At 37.3% G+C, this 21188-nt stretch overlaps 1 protein-coding gene across 1 annotated transcript; it reads left to right on the top strand.

The window, feature by feature from the left end:
- The first annotated feature begins 610 nt into the window (after positions 1-610).
- Positions 611-20095, top strand: VCAM1 (vascular cell adhesion molecule 1). The gene is made up of 9 exons (XM_003733502.5): positions 611-788; positions 1340-1615; positions 3334-3654; positions 4937-5203; positions 10214-10489; positions 12308-12628; positions 13504-13770; positions 15589-15855; positions 19180-20095. Exons 1-9 carry the CDS (start codon positions 725-727, stop codon positions 19338-19340), a joined length of 2220 nt encoding a protein of 739 aa, XP_003733550.1. The 5' UTR covers positions 611-724; the 3' UTR covers positions 19341-20095.
- Positions 20096-21188: the final 1093 nt, after the last annotated feature.

Raw genomic sequence — 21188 nt, 5'->3', positions numbered from 1 at the left:
TTTCCCCTCAAGAAAATAGTTTTCAAAAGTTGATGATTGGTGCCAAAGGAACTGTTTTTATGAATAAATACAAAACTAAAAAGTTATGCTATCTCCTTTTTAAAAACTGACTCATCTAAGGAAATAACTTTTTCCTTTTTCTTGTAAGAGAAAAAAAATTAATCTCTTTTAGAATGGCAAATATATTTCCTTGATGGAGAAAATCAGTGCACATGACATTGTGGTTATTTATCCAGCTCAAAAACCAGAGTATAATTTACCACTCTTTCTCCTTTTTTTCTCTTTCCACTCCCGCTCCCCATGTCACATTGGATTTAGAAAGCTTCATTCTGCAATCAGCATTGTCCTTTACCTTTCCAGTAAACATAGCCTTTTGGAGTCGAAGATTAGGAAAAGCTTATGTTTTGTAGTCTTGGAAGTGTCTTCTTTTTCCGGGACAGAGAGAGGAGCTTCAGCACTGAGAGCAACTGAAGGGGTTAATACTGGAACTTGGCTGGGAGTCCAGTCAACTTTTTTCCCTGGCTCTGCCCTGGGTTTCCCCTTGAAGGGATTTCCCTCTGCCTGTCTCTGCAACAAGACCCTTTATAAAGGGCAGACTTTCTATTTCACTGCACATCGGGCCTCACTGGCTTTAGGAGCTGAACACCCTTCCCCAGGCACTTACAGGTGTGGCAAGAAAAGGGGTTTTGGAACCACTGCTTTCTCATCACGACAACAACTTAAAATGCCTGGGAAGATGATCGTGATCGTTGGAGCCTCAAATATACTTTGGATAATGTTTGCAGTTTGTAAGTTCTTATCCTTGATCTATTTCAAATGTTAGCATTCCATTTTATCTCTGGTTTCGGCTTCAGTCAGTTTTGTGATAGTAGTGAAGTAAAGGCACTAGGATTTTAAACAGTAGGAAAAGTTGATTTATCCTAACTTTTAATATGCAATTGAGTTTTGCTATGTACCATTGTACTGTCATAGTTAGAGCTAACAATTGATGTTTTTTGATGCCTTTTTTTCCAAAGGCAAGTGAGTAATCTGGATCCTGTCACTAGCAAGTCTGTCTCCTTAGTTTTCTGTACTTGATATTGAGGTCAAACTTAGCAAATAACAAAACAGCTTTGACAAATGGGAATTGAGGTTGGAACTGAGAATTCTCTTTAGTAAAGATGATTCCAAAAACCTTATTAGCAGTGACTTCGGTGCTCTTTGGCTATCTTGCAGTTAGTTTGAAGCAGCTTAGGAAAGAGACCCGTCTGATAATATTTTGAACATTATAAAGAGAAGAAGGAATAGAATACTAGAGAAACCAGTGCTAAGTTTGCTTCTCTCTTTTTTGCTTTTTCAGCTCTAGCTTTTAAAATCAAGACCACCCCTGAATCTAGATCTCTTGCTCAGATTGGTGACTCCGTCTCACTGACTTGCAGCACCACAGGCTGTGACTCTCCATCTTTCTCTTGGAGAACCCAGATAGATAGTCCATTGAATGGGAAGGTGAGGAATGAGGGGACCACGTCTACGCTGACCATGAATCCTGTTAGTTTCGGGAATGAACACTCTTACCTGTGCACAGCAATTTGCGGATCTAGCAAACTGGAAAAAGGAATCCAGGTGGAGATCTATTGTGAGTGCTTCAGAAAATCTTTGGTTTCCTCTTAATTTTACTTTAAAATATCTTTTTAAAAATGATATTTAAAAAAAAGTTTTGAAATAGATATTCACATATTCTTGGCTAAAGAAAATATAACATCAGGAAAATTAGGTATAGCTAAGGCTAGCATAGGAGAGAAATCCAAACGTTGGCTTCTATTTCCACCCCTGTCATAAACACAGTGACCATGTATAAGACCCAACCTCTCTGTGCTCTAATTTCTTTAGCTGTAAAATGATAATCTCCAAGGTTCTTTTTGTTTTATCAAAAAATATTTCCATTTGATTATATCCTTAAATGTTTACTTGCTTACGTGTCTGATTGATTTATGAATTCTATCCTTTAGGGATTTTTGTATTCATTTACTGTTATGCAATTTGATGCTTAAAATCAGCTTAGCAGTAAGTAGAAGATCTATAATTAGTAACAGGTATTAGTATAAAAGTTTTCTCCTTAGACATAATTGTTACTATCATCAAACTGTGTGGATTAGAGGAACATTTCTTACAGAATATAAGGGACAGAAATTATTGGTGGAAAAATTAAATATACCATGTTTTTTCACATAGCGAAGAATTTCCAGCTCCTTTGTCTTTTGCCCGTCAGTACCAAATAGTTGAAGATTTAAGAAAGAGAAATGACGCTTCTGGCTTTAATTATGTTGCCTGAGGTTTTTCTCCAGGAGCGTCTGTTTCTCATTACGTGTAAGAGTTCTGTCTTCATTCCAAATTTGATTGTAATAGTGGTTAGAGCTGAGACCTTTGTATTCTTTCTGCTACACAGAGTTTTGAATCCACCAATATGTTACTTCATGACAATATGTAATGAAAAGGGTAACTCTTGCAAAGGAGGCAATGGTCACATAAAATAGTTATTTCCTTGTACCAGAAGCTCCGCTGGAATACTGGTTGAGACACTGAGTTAGGCATTTCAGGAGGAAAATCTGTGTTCCAGAACATAAAGCTTGCACAAATGTATCTTTCTGGTGGATGAATTCCTGTCAGAGGCACCATTTTCAGAAGCTAATTGCTTAAAGTTAGTCTTTTCATTTCTTAGCATATCTTGACAATAACTATTCTTTGCAATGACATTTCAAGCCTTACAGTCATTATCTGCAAAATGGAAATATATCTGCCCTGACTATAAGAGAATGTGATGTAGCATAATGTAAAACTGTAGTAGCAAACCAAATAATAGAAATCCTGAGTTTAAATCCCAACTTTGCCATTTACTAGGTGTGTGACCTTAGGCAAGTTATGTCAATGTATTCACCTTAGACAAGTTATGTCAGTGTACTAAGTTCAAGTCTTCTTTCCTGTGAAATGTGATCTCTATCTTTTAGAATTACTGTGAGGATAAAATAAAATCATTCATTTTAAATCTGTAGCACAGTGACAGCCACAAGTAAGGTTCAATATAAACATTAGTTTTTCTTGCTTCTTTTACTATAATAACATGAAACCCTCAATATTTATAGGATCAGAATAGAGCAATCTTCTAAATAATGTTTGCTTCTAATTCTTGTGCCTTGAACCTACCCCAAATCACAAAAGGGTATTTAAGCAATTCTGCCTTATTAAGACTGTCTTAACAAAAACACTAGACTTGATTTGTATTGTGTTAAAACAGTAAGAGATCTTATATCACATGAAAAGAAAAAGCCCATCCATGCATTTGTTTGGCCTTTGCAGCTTTTCCTAAGGATCCAGAGATTTATTTGAGTGGCCCTCTGGAGGCTGGGAAGCCGATCACAGTCAAGTGTTTGGTCCCTGATGTATACCCATTTGACAGGCTGGAGATGAGCTTACTGAAAGGAGATCACCTCATGAAGAATCAGGAATTTCTGGAGGATCTAGACACGAAGTCCCTGGAAACAAAGAGTTTGGAAGTAACCTTTACTCCTGTCATTGAGGATATTGGAAAAGTTCTTGTGTGCCGAGCTAAATTACACATTGATGAAATGGATTCTGTGCCCACAGAAAGGAAGGCTATAAAAGAATTGCAAATCTACAGTAAGTACCTGTGCAATATGTTCTAGTCTTTGTGGGAATCCAACCTTGGTTGTGTATAGCAATAAACTTAGCAGTAAAGTCAAAAAGAAACTTGTATATAGTTTCTATTCCACTTGTATTCATTGAGAACATAATGTTTGCCAATAGTATAATTCAATGAAAAGAACACTGGATTTGGACTGAGAACCCTTGAGCTTAATTTCTGGCTCTATTAATTGTATGAGTTTGGGTTACGTAATTTCTCTATTCCCAGTGCATAAAAGGGGAATGGTAATGCCACCTGATTGGATCAGGTGGCTTTGCTATTGATAAAACATTTTAATATTGTTTTGTAAACTCTTATAGTATGCCTTGAAATATTCATTGCTCAGGTATAGAAACTTGACAAGGTGAGCACTTATTCTCTGTGTGTTTGTATATGTGTGTGTGCCCATGTGTGTATGCATATAGATATATATACACATGCGCATTGGGCAGGGGAAAAGTGATGGGGTTGATTGCCTCCTATCTCCCTGACACTGCCAGGGGATTTGTGGTAGTCTTGTAGTTACAGAGTTGTGTAGGAGTGGCCTCACTGTGCTCTGTTTAGACTAAAATGCTATGTTCTGCATTGGGCACCACATCCAAAAGGAGTATTGCCACCTATAGCATGTTTAGCTGAAAGAGAATGAGCTGGAAATGGTTTTAACAATATTTTGAGAAGAATAGTCAAGATAGAGGATATTTTTCCTAAGAGAATACAAAACCTGGAAAAGAGAGCTCTACTTAAGCATTTGAAACACAGTTATATGAAAAAGTGATTTACTTTATTCTGTAACAATAGAGGCCTGAAGTATGGCCAATATGTTTAAATTAGTTATAAAGAGGAAGATTTCAGCTCAACAGGGAGAAATGTGCTAATATGTAGAGCTGTCCAAAAATCTAATTGACTCCTGGAAAGTAGTGGGTTGATTCTCTCAGTAAATGTTGGAGCTGACTTGAATGGGCACTTGGCAAGAATGCTTAAATAGGACTCCTACCCTTAGGTGGGAGGTTAAGCCACATGGGTCTTCTTAATTTCTGAATATCTATAACCATCTGAAAAACATGAAACAAAAAAAAGTAACTTGATCAGTTTAGTCAGAAACTATTTTGAATGCTTCAGCAGTTCTTTATACTAATTTGGCAAAGTAATGTCATCGAATTGGTAGAAGTACATAAATACTGTCTCAGAGAAACACACTACCTCTGTTGCACTGGGATGCTGCTTAGCAATTGCTAATATTATTCCTTGCCTTTCCAGTATCACCCAAGAATACAGTCATTTCTGTGAATCCATCCACAAGGCTTCAAGAAGGTGGCTCTGTGACCATGACATGTTCCAGTGAGGGTCTACCACCTCCAGAGATTTTCTGGAGCAAGAAATTAGATAATGGGAATTTACAGCACCTTTCTGGGAATGCAACTCTCACCTTAATTGCTATGAGGAGGGAAGATTCTGGAATTTATGTGTGTGAAGGAGTTAATCTGATTGGGAAAGACAGAAAAGAGGTGGAATTAATTGTTCAAGGTGAGTAGAATGTGAAAAAGGGAATGATAAAAGTGTTGTCACTGGGATTCGGACAATAGTCACACAGTTTCAGTGATGAAATTGCTGCCCTTAGTTTCATTGATGACCTACCTCATTGCCATGTCCTTTAGCACAAACATATGTTTATACTACTTGTAATTCTTGGAAGTCTTTTCTTTCAGGGTTTCCATGACTCTGCTTTTCTTTTTTTATTTTATGTTATTTTTTATTGTACTTTAGGTTCTGGGGTACATGGGCAGATCTTGCAGGATTGTTGCATAGGTACATACGTGGCAAGGTGGTTTGCTGCCTCCATCCCCTCGTCACCTATATCTGGCATTTCTCCCCATGTTATCCCTCCCAACCTCCCACCTTGTGCTGTCCCTCCCCTAGCACCCCCAGCAGACCCCAGGGTGTGATGTTCCCCTCCCTGTGTCCATGTGTTCTCATTGTTCAACACCCACCTATGAGTGAGAACATGCGGTGTTTGATTTTTCTGTTCTTGTGTCAGTTTGCTGAGAATGATGGTTTCCAGGTTCATCCATGTCCCTACAAAGGACACGAACTCATCATTTTTTATGGCAGCATAGTATTCCATGGTGTATATGTGCCACATTTTCCCTGTTCAGTCTATCATTGATGGGCATTTGGATTGGTTCCAGGTCTTTGCTGTTGTAAAAAATGCCACAATGAACATGTGTGTACGTGTCTTTATAATAGAATGATTTATAATCCTTTGGGTATATACTCCATAATGGGATGGCTGGGTCAAATGGAATTTCTATTTCTAGATCCTTGAGGAATCCCCACACTGTCTTCCACAATGGTTGAACTAATTTACACTCGCACCAACAGTGTAAAAGTGTTCCTATTTCTCCACATCCTCTCCAGCATCTGTTGTCAACAGACTTTGCTTTTATGCTTCTTTTCCATTTCATACCACCTTTTCACTGCTTCATTCCCTCACTTTGTCTCTCCCTCCTGCCCCTTGGATATTGGTATTTTCAAGTTAACACCCCTGGGTTCTCTTCTCTTCTCACGCAAGACTCCCAAGAATTGGCCTACAGTATGTTCATTACTCCCGAATTCATGTTCCCATTCTATGCTGTTAAATCCTGTCAGTTCTGCCTCAAAATGCTCCCTGGAATATGACCTCTTCTTCACCCTTCTTGCCATCGCCTTAGTTTATCATCTCTCATTTGGGCTCTTGCAAGATATTCTTACATAACAGTATTCACTGAACACCAGATATGTTTCTGACATTTTACATATGCTATCTGTAATCTTCAAGAAATAACTAAAAAGTAAGTATTTTGTATTCATTTTACAGATGAGAGAGTGGAATCTCCCAGAGATTAATAATGATACCACCTATTGATTGAACACCTAATATTTCCCAGGAATTCTACCTTCTGCTTTATATATTTTATCTCATTAATCTTTACCAAAACACTATTAAAAACCAAGGCTCAGCATAGTTCATACTTTTCCTGGGGCTAAACAGCTCTTTAGTTGCATTTACCATGATTTTAATTCAGATTCGTTTTAATGAAAAACCCCTTCACCTTTACAATTTTATAGCTAATTGTTTTTATTATTTCTTTTTAAAAATATTATTTTTAGTTGCTAAATCATGATTGTGTACATTTATAGATTACAATGTGATGTTGGATTTAGGTGTACAATGTAGAATGATTAAGTCAAGTCAACATATCCATTGCCTCACTTATTTTTTTGTGGTGATACATTTGAAATTCACTTTCTTAGCTATTTTTAAATATATAATACATTATCATTAATTATAGTCATCATGATATGTAGTAGATCCCAACAACTTACGCTCCTGTCCAACTGAACCTCTGTACCCTTCGGCCAACATCTCATTCCCTTCCTCTCCTCCCCCAAGCCTCTGGTAACCACCATTCTACTCTCTGCTTCTATGACTTTAGAAGTAGAGCCCACATATAGGTGAGATCACGAGGTACTGGTCTCTGTGCCTGGCTTGTTAGACTTAGCATGATGTCCTCTGGGTTCATCCCTGGTGTTGCAAATGACAGAATTTCCTCTTTTGTTTTTTAAGGCTAAACAGTATTTCACATATTTTATGGCTAATTGTCTTTAAATAGTCTCCCTGCTAACGTTCTGTCCCCCGTATAATCAATCTTATGCACCATTCCCGGAGTTTATTACCTTAAACAAAAAGGTGCTCATTTTCTATAATTTCAATCACATTTCTTAAAACAGTCACAGAGAACTCTTTATGGTCTGGTCAGAGACTCCCTCTGCAGCTTTGTTGATAACTGAGTGTGTCTGCTTGTGCTGTTCCTTCTGCCTGAAATGGCCTCTCTCCTTCCTTCATCTGGCAAAGTCTTAGCCATTCTCGAAGACAAAGCTCACGTCAGCCTCCCAGTTCCAGACTGTGTCAGACCAAATGACTTACTCTTTCCTTTGTGTACACTCAACGGTCCTTATAATCATGTACGCACTTCTGTTCAGTTCAACGCATATTAAGAGCCCTTATCCAAGAATCCAAGATTTGTACTTGGTACTGGGGGTACATACATAAAAAAGATATGACAACTTCCCTAAGGGAGCATACAAACTAGGAAGGACAGTCATATAAATAGATAATTCCAATATTCTTTAGCAAGAGACAAAATATTATGTCTTTTTAAATGTATCTTTCCACTAAACTGTAAAATCCTGCTGTGGGCACAATGGTTCATGCCTATAATCCCAGCACTCTGGGAGGCTTAGGTGGAAAGATCGCTTGAGGCCAGAAGTTTAAGACCAGCCTGGGCAACATAACGAAACCCCCTGTTTCTATTTAATTAAAAAAAATCTGTAAACTCCTTAAAGTCAGGAATTCTGTGTATGTGTGTGTGTGTGAATGTTTGGATTCTTAGCACATTACCTAATACATAATAAATGTTTAGCAAATGCTTGTTGAATTAATGAGTAGATTATAAACTTGGAAAGCATAGTCTTTTGTTTGTTTTGGGAGATGAGGTCTTGCTATGTCACCCAGGCTGGACTCAAGTGATCCTCCCGCCTTAGCTGGGCTCACTCCTGGGCTCAAGTGATCCTCCCGCCATAGCTGTCTGAGTAGCTAGGATTATAGCCACTATACCCAGCTCAAATTTTTAAAATGTGAAAACACGGTATTTAAACTTGAACAATTAAAATGAAAATCAAACTCACCATAAGTAGATTACCTCAGTTGGATGTTATCTACTGAGCATTCTCCAGTGACCATGAAAGACGTTACGCTAATAAAACCGCATAAAGCCAATCATTCATCCTGGAATAGTGCCACCCCATAATAAACTGTATCCTATTTCAATGTACGAAGGGTATGTATTTTGGATTTGGGGAGAGTTGTTTTGTGCTTTTCATCACACGGGATACTACTGAGCTAAAGTACTGGAGATACTTTTAAAAAGGCTTTCAGCCACCTAAAGGGGTTACTCCTCCAGTGATTCCAAGTTCACATGACAATACACGTGGCCACTGTAAAGAATAATCTGATAAATGTTCACAGGCAGGAAGTGGATCTGTTTTTAAAGTTCCTCATTCTCACACTAGCATATAAGAAATGTGGAAGCTCTGGTTGTTTTTGTGAATGAGCTCTCTTTAAAATCTAATAGGATGTCAGTTTATTGAGGCGATTTGAGGAGAATCTACTTTACAAAATGCTAAGATGTCACAATTAGACAAACCTATTGAGAAAAATAACTTATGGCACAGATGAGAGACACGTAAGATGTAATATGTTTGGATTATTCATATTTTGAGATTCTTTCTTTTATCTCAAGCCTGTAATTTACAAGGAAGATTTCAGTGATTTTTATGTGGGGAGAGGCGGGTCTCATCTGTTGCTTTCAGAGTTGCCCAAACACTCCCAGTTTCTTCAGGGGAGTAGAGCCAGAATGTGGTGTTCCCTTTCTCCCTAAATAGCAGTCGTCCAAAAGAAGCCCCTGTACCCAGCAGGGATAGCACTGATGGCCAAAGAGCATTCCTAGATATTTGGGTCTTAGGAGTTTGCCCTCACATCTTAGCTTTCAGATGCTGAATTAATTGTAAAGTGTTTTCATATTGCATCAGGCAAATTTCGGAGGTGACTTATGTATCTCTTTAATGCTTAGATTTTGACTTTGATTTCGGGGTGAATCTATGTGACTTTCAATGGTATAACAGTATTATTGAAACAGAAGCTCTAAATACTTGCCCACTGTGGGTATTATATCTAATTAGAATACATTCTGTAGCTTTTTCCAGCACCTCTTTTAGATCGTTTTATCGCCATATGAGGATGACTTGATTTAGTTGTAGCAACTGAAAAACTGAGATCTTGAATCGGACCCACCTGGCATCAAGTCCTAATTTTGCTACTTACTTGCAAACTGGGCAAAGTTATTCAGTGCCTAATTCTGAGCCTAAATTTCCTCAAGAAGAAAAAGGAGGGGAAAAAGGAGGAAGAGAAAGAGTAGAAGCACAAAGAGAAAGAGAAGACAAAGAAGAAAATAGTACCAGTGTATGAAATTGTTGTGGGGATTAAATGAGATATATATACACACACACACATAGTATATATACACACTATATAGTATATATATGCTATATATGTATATGATGTATATATATAGTAATTTACATAGTGCTTGACACACAAGAACCACTTAAATTATTTGAACAATTGTTCACTCTTACAGTGATTTGATAAACTACATTTGAACAGAGACTTGATTATTGCTATGAAGAGATACCAACCTCTCTTGACAAAATTGTATCTATTCATTTTGTTAAATGAATGAATCAACAAGCTATTATAGTTTTATTCTTAAAGGATGTGATCTCTTTTGTTATGGTCCGAAGGTAAAAAAGAGCAATTTCTTCTTGGCATAGATGTTAGCTGAAAGGGGATCAGGAAAAATAAAGATCATATGTCAGAATGTGATAAAAGAAGAAAAGAGTACGTTCTTTTCATCTTGTTTTCCACCTCTGTTCCAGAGAAACCATTTACTGTTGAGATCTCCCCTGGACCCCGGATTGCTGCTCGGATTGGAGACTCGGTCGTGTTGACATGTGGTGTCATGGGCTGTGAGTCACCATCTTTCTCCTGGAGAACCCAGATAGATAGTCCTCTGAGTGGGAAGGTGAGGAGTGAGGGGACCAATTCCACACTGACCCTGAGCCCTGTGAGTTTTGAGAACGAGCACTCTTACCTGTGCACAGTGACTTGTGGACGTAAGAAAGTGGAAAAGGGAATCCAGGTGGAGCTCTACTGTAAGTGCTTTTCAGAATCGTTTACTTTTCATTTTCTTTTTAAGTTTCATTGGAAGAAAAAGAATGCAAAATCTGTGATGTGTAATGAGATCCATATGTTTAGAAAAGGAATTTAGCATTGTGAATTGCTCCCAAATCTGAATCAGAATGGTTTGATGCAACAGAATTCACCTAAATCTTAAGTATATATCACATATGTACACAGCACCCACAATCCTTGGTTTGTGCCTTGTCAGTACTCTCTCAGTGTGCCCTTGGACACACTCCATGCTGGAAGCAAGTGCAGTGGGGTCAGTGCCCATTCAGATGACTGTATGGAGGTGACTGCTGTTCAACTACTCCAATTGAGAATGAGTAGTTTTAAAGTGTTTTAAAGGCACATTTGAAGAGCTGTCTGCAGGATGGGGGAAAAAATAAGGGAATAGGAAGCAGAAGAAAGCCAAAATTAAAGATAAGAAGTTAGACTGGAGATGGGGATGGTCAGCGGCAGTGGCTCAGCTGAAAAGCAGAATCAGGAAGCAGTACTAGATCTTGACGTTGATTTATACCACATGCATATACTACACTTTCTCTTAGTCTCCTTGTCGTCTTAATAAACATTCTTTGCAACCTCAGTTCTCAGGACTTGACATTGATGGAGTTCCTCAGTCTATATTGAATGAGGAACAAAATATGCGAAGTGACCATAAAGTTATTTTTTTTGAGAGGGTCACTCTGCCTCATTTTATTCAGTAGAACTTAAGAGAACATAATGTAGAGATTTTCTACCAGAAACCCTGCCCAAACTTGTGTTTCCCTTCAGGATTTTGTTCAGAATGAGTTAGAGTATACCTGTAAAGGGATTGGGGCCTCTCAAAAGAAGGATAAATTTTATTTGCATTATCATATTATCCAGAGTCCATGATCTGCTGAGATAGGCACATTCCCAGCAGAAATGAGAACCAGCCATGGAGTCTTACTGCGACATAGAAATACATGAGCATGTGTTGCTTTAACAACATTTTGCTTAAGGAAAAAAAAGCTAACGCATTATTCTTGTCCTTGATAGCTATTTTAGTCTTATTTTTATTGATTTGTACTATATTATAAAGAATACAGTTAAGGCAGTTCTTTTCTTGATGACAAGTATTGTCTGAGAAATATTGAAAACTTGCTGTCTAAATTTGGTCGTTAAATTTTAAACTAATTTGAGAACTTCCCTGTTTGCCTTATTTGACACTGAGAGACCACACAGCTCTGTAAAACCAAAGCTGGGCTCCGAAGTCGGAGAAATATGGATTCGCAGCCCATCTCAGTGACTTACTAGGTATAATGCGTGATGAAAGTCTCTTAGCCTCTGTGTGTTTCGGTATTCCTTGCTATAAAATAAGTTAAGTACTACCGATTTTGCGTAGCTGCTTTGAAGACTGAGTTAATGAATGTTAAAGGACTAGTTTATACTAAGTATTCAACGTAACGTGGCAAATGTTTAAACATTTAAAATACATACTGACTAAATAAGATGGTAGAAGCTGATGTGTACTTAGAAAAGATCAAGCCATGGCACACAGCAAGATTGCTTATTACGAAGAAAAAAATGAGAAGTGAAAATTTATTACTCAATGACTCGATGTACTAAGTAGTTTTTGCTTCCAACATTAGTCACATACAGTATCATAAATATGTCATGTATAAATACTGTGATGACTTATATATTGACAGTCATTCTATCCCAGGTGAATTAAAGCTGTTGTTTTGAGGACTTTATATTTAATAAAGCTTAGTTCGATTTTTCCTTGAATGTCATGTATAAAAATCATTTTTGCTTGTGATTTGCAGCATTCCCTAGAGATCCAGAAATTGAGATGAGTGGTCTCCTCGTGAGTGGGAGCCCTGTCACTGTAAGCTGCAAGATTCCTGGTGTGTACCCCCTTGACCGGTTGGAGATTGAGTTATTTAAAGGGGAAACTATTCTGAAGAATAAGGAGTTTTTGGAGGATATGGATATGAAATCCTTAGAGACAAAAAGTTTGGAAATGACCTTCGTCCCTACCATTGAAGATAATGGAAAAGTTCTTGTTTGTCAAGCTAAGTTACATGTCGAAGAAATGGAATTTGAACCCAAACAAAGGCAAACTACACAGACACTTTATGTCAATGGTAAGTTTATGTATGTGATATCTACAGTTTAATATCTGTCTCTTTATCGTGTTTTCCGGGAAATAGGTAGCATAAGATTAATCGTTAAAACCTCTGTGAAGAAAAAACATAACTGAAAAGAAATTCCAAAATAATTATGATTGTAACAAATCACCCTCCCTAAACTTAAAATGGTACCTATTTACCAGCTTATGATACTTTGACTTGGCAATTTGGGAGGGGGCCAGCTAGGCAGTTATTCTGCTCAATATGGTATTCGCTGAGCTCACTCATGCATTTTCAGTAAGGTTAGCAGGGCTGACTGGTCTCAGATGACTTCTCCCACATGTCTGGAGTCATATCTGGGTGGAATGACTTGGCCTGTCTTTCTTTATGTGGTGTCACCCTCACAGTAGCCTAGATTTACTCGCCAGAGCTCAGTGTTTCAAGAAGGTATAAATGAAAGCAGCCTCTTCAAGGACTAGGTTTGGAAGTCCTACAGTGTTACTTCTTCTTCCGCATTCTATTAGTCAAAGTGAGTCATGAGGCCAGCCTGGAGATAAAAGGGTGGAAAAAATAGATCACAGTTTCTCACAGTCATGTTGACTCTACCATAAATGGCAGTACACACTATATTGACCATCACCATTCTTTGGTTGCGAGGGAGTGCCTACTGAACTTATTTCCATTAGAAAACACCATGACGTGTCCATGTTCTACTCTGTCATTTGGTGTCAGCTAAAGTAAATGAGAATCAAAACCTACTGTGGCAAATTATCAAGGTTTATAAACTGTATGAGTCTGCTGAACCCATAGCCCAATTCTGCAACATTATTAAAACTCTTTGGAACTCAGGGAATAAGGGGTCAAGCTAACAAGTCTCTCTGCCTTTTCAGTTGCCCCCAGAAACACAACTATCTCTGTCAGGCCTTCCTCCATCCTGGAGGAAGGCAGTTCTGTGAATATGACATGCTCCAGCCACGGGCTCCCTGCTCCGAAAATCCTGTGGAGCAGGCAGCTACATAACGGGGAGCTACAGCCTCTTTCTGAGAATGCAACTCTCATCTTAATTTCTACAAAAACGGAAGATTCTGGGGTTTATGTGTGTGAAGGAATTAACCAGGCTGGGAGAAGCAGAGAAGACGTAGAATTAATTATCCAAGGTGAGCAGAGTGTGAGTAATGAGTTATCCTTGCTAGTAAGTTTGTTTGGTTATGTTACTAATTATGAGTAAAGGCTTCTTTGAAAACAAAATTTTTTACTACAAAAGTGTTGCGGGTTTTGAAGAGTTTATAATGTTTCCAAACTGTGGAGAAATCTCCTGAAATTGTCCTTTCTTGTGAATCATTACAATTTTCTTATCCTGGGATTCTTTTAAACTCAAGTGAAAGGCAAGTCTTCAGGGCCTGTGTCAGAAGTTCCTCTTACACTTAGGAGGCAATGGCTATGCTGTTGAAATAAAAACAGGAAGAGGAATATCTGGATTTGGAATGATGTAGGATTAAAGCCACCATGTGTAGCTCAATTGAACTTTGAGTGGCAATCTCACAAGTAGTATTTGCTGGCACTTAAACCTTTTGCAAATTCTGAGATTATGAGTAGCAGTGACTCTGCCCTCTGGTTCATCAGCCTGACGTCATGGAACCACTAAAGTAGATTAAGTCAACAGACCTAGGCCCCATCTCTCCAGGATGCAGACCCAAGATTGAGAACAAGACAATTTCTAGTTCTCAGGTTTAAGCCATATGCAATTAGGAGCAAAATCATCAAGTGATCAATTTGGATTTCCTGCATCCCTTTCCTTTTGGGCATCAGGATTCTTTTCTTTGCCAGGGCTGTCATTTCCTCTCTTACCCGTTGGTATTATTCCCACTAAAGTATTAGTGACTTTCTCATTATCTCAATTCAATATGATTTGATTTGTATTTTAGAAGAAGAATCTTGGAAAGGCAATGCACAACCTTAAAACAAACAAAGAAACAAACAAAAAACACCTTTTAGATGGGTGTCATGACCTTGGATGAGGAAAGAATTTCAAATCAACTTATAAAATAGAAGACCTTAATAAGCATTAAAAATTGGTGATATGGTACCTCCCTCCACAGGTTGTTGCATTAATAGAGATGTTATATGTCAAGTACTTAGCCCAGTGCCTGGAACTTAATAAATGCCAGTAGTGTTGTTAAGGATAGTATAAAATGCCACATCTGTGCAGCTTAACTTCTTGATTAAAGGATCACACTCAAAACTCAGAAACCTGTAAAGGCCTTTGTACTTCAAGGAAATTTTTGCAAAACAGTATTACAAAAAATTAGTTTTCTGTTTCACATTTGAATTCTATAGCTCTTTATTAAACATTGTATTCATCTATTTTCACACTGCTATTAAGATGTTACTTGAGATTGGGTAATTTATAAATAAAAGAGGTTTAATTGACTCACAGTTCCACATAGCTAGGAAGATCTCACAAAATGTGCAATCAGAGCAGAGGTGAAAAGAAAGCAAGGCATGTCTTAACGTGGTGGCAGGCAAGAGAGAGTGAGGACTTGTCACATTTTAAAACCAAAAGTTCTCCTGAAAACTCATTCACCGTCACAAGAACAGCATGGGGAAAACAGCCCCCCTGATCCAGTCACCTCCCTCCAGGTTCCTCCCTCCACACCTGGGGATTACAATTCAAGTTGAGATCTGGATGGGGACACAGAGCCAAACCATATCAAACACCTATTCTTTGTGCTAGGCTGGGTAAATAATTATATCAAGGAAAATGAAAGAAGCATAAGCCATGTCACCTCTCAGTTAAAACATGATCATTTCCAGCAATTCAGCAATGCCTGACTTCTTTATTTGCCCTTCTTAACATTTAGTGCAAACACTAAGCACAATTAGCTCCGTGGTAGCTGTTGCTGATGCCATGAAATTAATAAGGAATTGGTTTATATTTCACTCAATCTGAGATGCCTTTTAAATTCTCTTTATAGGTTCTCCAAAAGACATACAACTTATAGCTTTTCCTTCTGAGAGTGTCAGAGAAGGAGACACTGTCATCATCTCTTGTACATGTGGAAATGTTCCAGAAACATGGATAATCTTGAAGAAAAAAGCAGAGACAGGAGACAGAGTACTAAAATCTATAGACGGTGCTTATACCATCCGAAAGGCCCAGTTGGAGGATGCAGGGGTGTACGAATGTGAATCTAAAAACAAGGTTGGCTCACAATTAAGAAGTTTAACACTTGATGTTCAAGGTGAGTTTGTTGTTTGTGTTTTTTGTTTTTGTTTTCTTGGTAATAGTTCAGAAGTTCCATGGATTACTAAGAGTTTCCAGTATTTGATGAATGAGTGAGCAAAATGGAGCTGTGGTTTATTTCTTAGTGGTTCTTGAAATAATCAAGCACAGCTGCTTTATCCTATAAAGTTTAGCCAGGAAGTTGACATTAATCACTGGTGAGTGAGGAATTCTTGCTTGCTTTTTTCAGTTTACAATTCATCATCTGTCTCTGAGGTCTTCCAGTTGCTAAATGTTCAACCATATATTCAAAGCTTTTCCCTGGAGGTTATAAGGAAACTGAAGAAGTAGGATTGGCACACTGAAAAAGAAGGGTCCTATCCAGACTGTATTCCTTCCTATCAGAAGGAAACACTATTTGCTGAACATGGTGTAACTGCAATTTTCTGGACTGACTCTTTCCAGGATAATAATTGGGAATAGTAAACTTGATCCTGAACAACATAAAAAAAACTCTAGACTATAGAAAAGCCCCATTAAAACTCCAGGCCCCTTGCCATCCTACCCTATTCTGATGGACAGAGAAAGAGAGGAGCAATATCCTCACTGGAGAAACTTCAGGGGCCCCTTAATCTCCTAAGCCCTCTTGTGAAGGCACAGTAGGTAGGATCTACTGATCTTATTGGTGTAAGCAGAATACGTCAGCCTTGGCTGATCCATCTCACAGCCCTTGCTCACCAATTAGCTGCTATTGTATAATGGAAGCCATATTTGGCGGTGGAGTGCAAACAGGACTGCAAACAAATGCCAAGTCTTAAGACGTCTGGCACTTGGCTATCAGAGTTAGCAACCACTTGTCAATGCAGAGAAAACTTGAATCTAGGTCAGAAACAGGGAAAATTTGTGTTCCTCTGACCAAATTTCTCAAAATGTCAAGCCTTACCATATATATGTCTTCCACATTCCCAGTACCTCCTTGAAACATGACAATATCTCTACATCCATCTAGAAATGTTAAAGAAGGGGAAAACATCTCGATTATATGTAAAACTTTTAGTCATCCACCTACAGTGATTATCCTGAAAAGAGTTGATCTAGCCATGAAGTTACTATGTGTTCAAAGAAGGGAACATTTGTTTTGTATCATGTCATTCAAAATGATACCGAGGTATAGGTAATCAGTGCTTCCAATGAGGTTGGAGATTATTCCAGACAGACTGCAATCTCAGTTATGAGTAGGCTGAAATTTATTCATCCCTATTTTCTTTAATCCTTAATGCCTCTAGGCCACCTTTAGTTAAGCCTAGCCCAGGAAATTGGTCCGCTAACGTTTCTCTAATTCTGTAATTAATTGTTATCTTTTAAAGACACGTCAAACGTGCTTCTCTATTCTTTAACTCTGTCTCACACACATTGCTTTATTGTCTAATTGCTTTATTAGCCACTTACATAGTTGCTACTTTTTACTCATTATTTAACTGAATAATTAACGAATATTAGCCACTTAGCTAGAAACTCATGCCCCTAAACTGAATATAGTTTAAAATAACTAAATTTTGATGAAGACTGAAAAATGGACATTTTTCTGGGTATTTTGAACTACTCTTCTTTTGGATTTGGCTGATTTTTTAATTTGTTTTATTTTGTCTTGGCTTGAATGTAGTCCATTAATAGAAATCACCAGGAGTTTTCAAAGATATTCAGTGTTTATACAATTAATAGAAAATTGTATTTGAAGGTTACCCTGGCAACTGCCTTGGCAGCTAGTTTGTGTTTTTCTGCAGATGTCTGCAGGGAAGACTGAAAGGCTTTAGATAATATATATTACATTGAAAAGAGAGCAATAGAAATAGAAATACTATTTCTCAGCATGTCATCAATATTGATGCCTAACCATAATCATGTCAATGGACATCCTATTAAAATATTACCCTTATACTTTGACTAACTCGGTTCTAGCAAAGGAAAGTCAAAAAGTGAGGCAATTATCATTACACTTAGGGTGAACTGTTTTTCTTCAATAATTTGAAAAAATGACTTCATATCATTTGATGCTAGTGATTCTTTTTTACTTGCTTGACCTCCAGTGATTAGAAAGCTCTGGAAAGAATGTAGTAATCCGCAAAGTCAGATTTCTAGTTTCTGCCAGGATGCAGACAAAGTATATGCCATTTGGTGAAATAATACTTGAGTGGTCACAGGATGCTGTGCAAACAAAGTATAAACAGAAGTCAGTCTTCGGTAAATGACACACTATCTTCTTCGGATGTTTTTATAAAGTTAAGATGCTAAATGTTATAGCAGCTGTCAGATGAGTTTTTTAGCAGATTAGAAAGGATACTAATTTTAAAGTTTTTGTATACTGTTACCAACTGTACTCCATTTACAGCTAAATGGCAAAATGTAGAGAGAAAAAAATGTTATTAGCGTTTAAAAAATATTTTTGGGGGACCAACTAGGCCAAGCAGTCAGTCAGGTGCTGGTTGTTGACTGATGGACCAAAAAGAAAATAGATATCCATGTCTTGACGTAATTTACAACCTAGGGGAGGAAACTAAACTTAATAGGTAATTATATGGATAAATGTTTAATTAAAAGCTGTGATGAGGGGTTTGAAGGGAAAATTAGTGTGTTTCGAGACTATGTTGAGGTTCTTAATTTAGAATGAGGGAGATGGAGATCAGAGAATGCCTTTGAGTAAGAAACATTTAAACTGTAACATAATACTGTCCGAAGAGCTCCAGTTTACCAAAAGCTGATGTAAATGCTGAAGAGGAAAAACATTAATATGCCCTATTTCTGACATACAAAACATAGAAACTTTTATATATCTCTGAAAAGGCCATTGGCAAAATTTTGTTTTTCTCTTACTATCTTATTTGTGGAATTTAGTTATAATAGTCACACTCTGAATGTTAGAAGGGTTTTCTTAGAGAACTGGTTAGTCATTTCAATTTATGGTCATCAGAGTCTCAGTTATTTAGCAGGTATTTTTATTTTTCAAAGGAAGCGCCTCTCTCCAATTCCTGTTCTTGTTAAAAGAGTCCTAAAAACTTTTGTACCCTCCCTTCCATTTTACAACTGAACTGAATCTATTCCAGTCCAAGTCTGTGGAAGCCAACAACTACAATCTTGAGATCCACCATGACCGAGGCAACCACCAGCTGGTTATCTGGACAATTCAGAGAAATATGCATCATGAGTCCTGATGGTCCTTGTCACTGCTTTGATTCCCTTCTCTTTGGAGAAACAGTTATATTGTTATAATCAACATGTAACTGTTACTCTTAAACACTATCTTTTTATACTAGAAATTAATTGCATCTATTTTGTTACTTTCCAGGAAAAGAAAACAACAAAGACTATTTTTCTCCTGAGCTTCTCATGCTCTATTGTGCATCCTCCTTAATAATACCTGTCATCGGAATGATCATTTACTTTGCAAGAAGAGCCAACATGAAAGGATCATATAGTCTTGTAGAAGCACAGAAATCAAAAGTGTAGCTAATGCTTGATATGTTCAACTGGAGACATCACTCATCTTGCACATCCTTGATACTACTCATCATTCCGTGAGAAAAGCAATGAGCTGAGTCAGACTTCCCTAATGTATTGTACTTGGAAAGAAATGCCCACCTATGCCCCTGGCTGTGAGCAAACAGTCAAAGAAAAACTTGCTGCCTGAAAAGTAGTAACTGCCATCGAAATGAGAGAGCTGGAAGAGTTCCTTGATCTGTATATACAATAACATAATTTGTACATATGTGAAATAAAATTATGCCATAGCAAGATTGCTTAAAATAGCAACATTCTATATTTAGATTGTTAAAATAGCTAGTGTTGCTTGGACTATTATAATTTAATGCATTTTTGGAAAATTTCACATTAATATTGACTGACAGCTGACCTTTGTTATCTTTCTTCTATTTTATTTCCTTTAACAAAATGTTATTCCTATAAAGTTCATTGAGAATAATTTCAGGTTTTGTAAAGATGCCAGGGTTTTATATTTTTTATAGACAAATAATAAGCAAAGAGAGCACTGGGTTGACTTTCAGGTACTAAATACCTCAATCTATGGTATAATGGTTGATTGGGTTTCTCTGTATGGTACTGGCATGGTACGGAGATGTTTCACAATGTTCGTTCGTCAGTCTCTTGTGCAACTTTCTCAATGTGCTCTAAATTGCAACTTCTTCTGATTTTCTTTTGTAAATGTTTAGATTTTTTGTATAGTAAAGTGATAATTTCTGGAATTAGAACGGTTGTATGTTCATTTATTATAAACTGCCTCCTTTAGTCACATTGTAGCTCTTTCTTAAATGCTGAGTTACAAGAGTAAAATATTCTAACTATGGAAATAATACAGATACTCAAAATGTGATCCTCAGGCTACTTTTATTAAAATTACTGTAGGAACTTGATAAAAAAGTTACATTTCTTTTTGCCATACTAAGATATTGAATAGAAATACCTGGTTTTAGGTCCTTGAAATCTGTAATTTTTAATTTAAAAAAAATACACAAGGTTTACTGCAGATGAACAAGCACATGCTAATAGGCAAAAAATGAACACCTATGAACAGAACAATAAGAGCAAGAGATATAACTATTTTTCAGGGCCTTTTATATGCCACATACTGATGGCAACGCTCTTCCCTCACTGAGCAGTAACCCATAAATATCCTGAATTATACACTGATCATTTCCATGCTTCCTCTGGATGTTTTATACCCGTCTATGTACCCCTAAGTAGTACATTACTTAGTTTTGCCAGATTTTGAATTTTATATAAATACAATCCAATTATATATTTGCCTGGTAACTTTATTCTTTCACTCAAAGTTATGTTTTCTAATAATACATTCATGTTGTCGCATAGATATAGGTCATTCATTTTTCTCCACTTGGAATGGATTTTTTTAAACTTTTAAGTTAAGGGTTACAAGTGCAGGTTTGTTACATGGGTAAACTCGTATCATGGGATTTGTTGTACAGATTATGTCATCACCCAAGTATTAAGCCTAGTACCCATTAGGTGATTTTCTTGATCCTCTCCCTCCTCCCACCTCCACCCTTGTAAAGGCTCCAGTGTGTATTTTCCCCTCCATGTGTCCATGTGTTCTCATCATTTAGCTTCCACTTATGAGTGACAACATGTGGTATTTGGTTTTCTGTTCCTGTGTTAGCTTGCCAAGGATAATGGCCTCCAGCTCCATCCACGTCTCTGCAAAGAAGATGATCTCATTCTTTTTTATAGTTGTATAGTTGGAATGGATTTTTTTATACAATGCAATGTGGGCATACAATTTCATCTTTTTTAGATGATGAAACAATTGTCCCTATATAATTT

This window comes from Callithrix jacchus, chromosome 7 (genome assembly GCF_049354715.1).
Source record: "Callithrix jacchus isolate 240 chromosome 7, calJac240_pri, whole genome shotgun sequence".
Taxonomy (NCBI): Eukaryota; Metazoa; Chordata; class Mammalia; order Primates; family Cebidae; genus Callithrix; species Callithrix jacchus.
The sequence above is the reverse complement of the archived record's forward strand: the minus strand, read 5'-3'. Positions and strand labels throughout refer to the sequence as shown.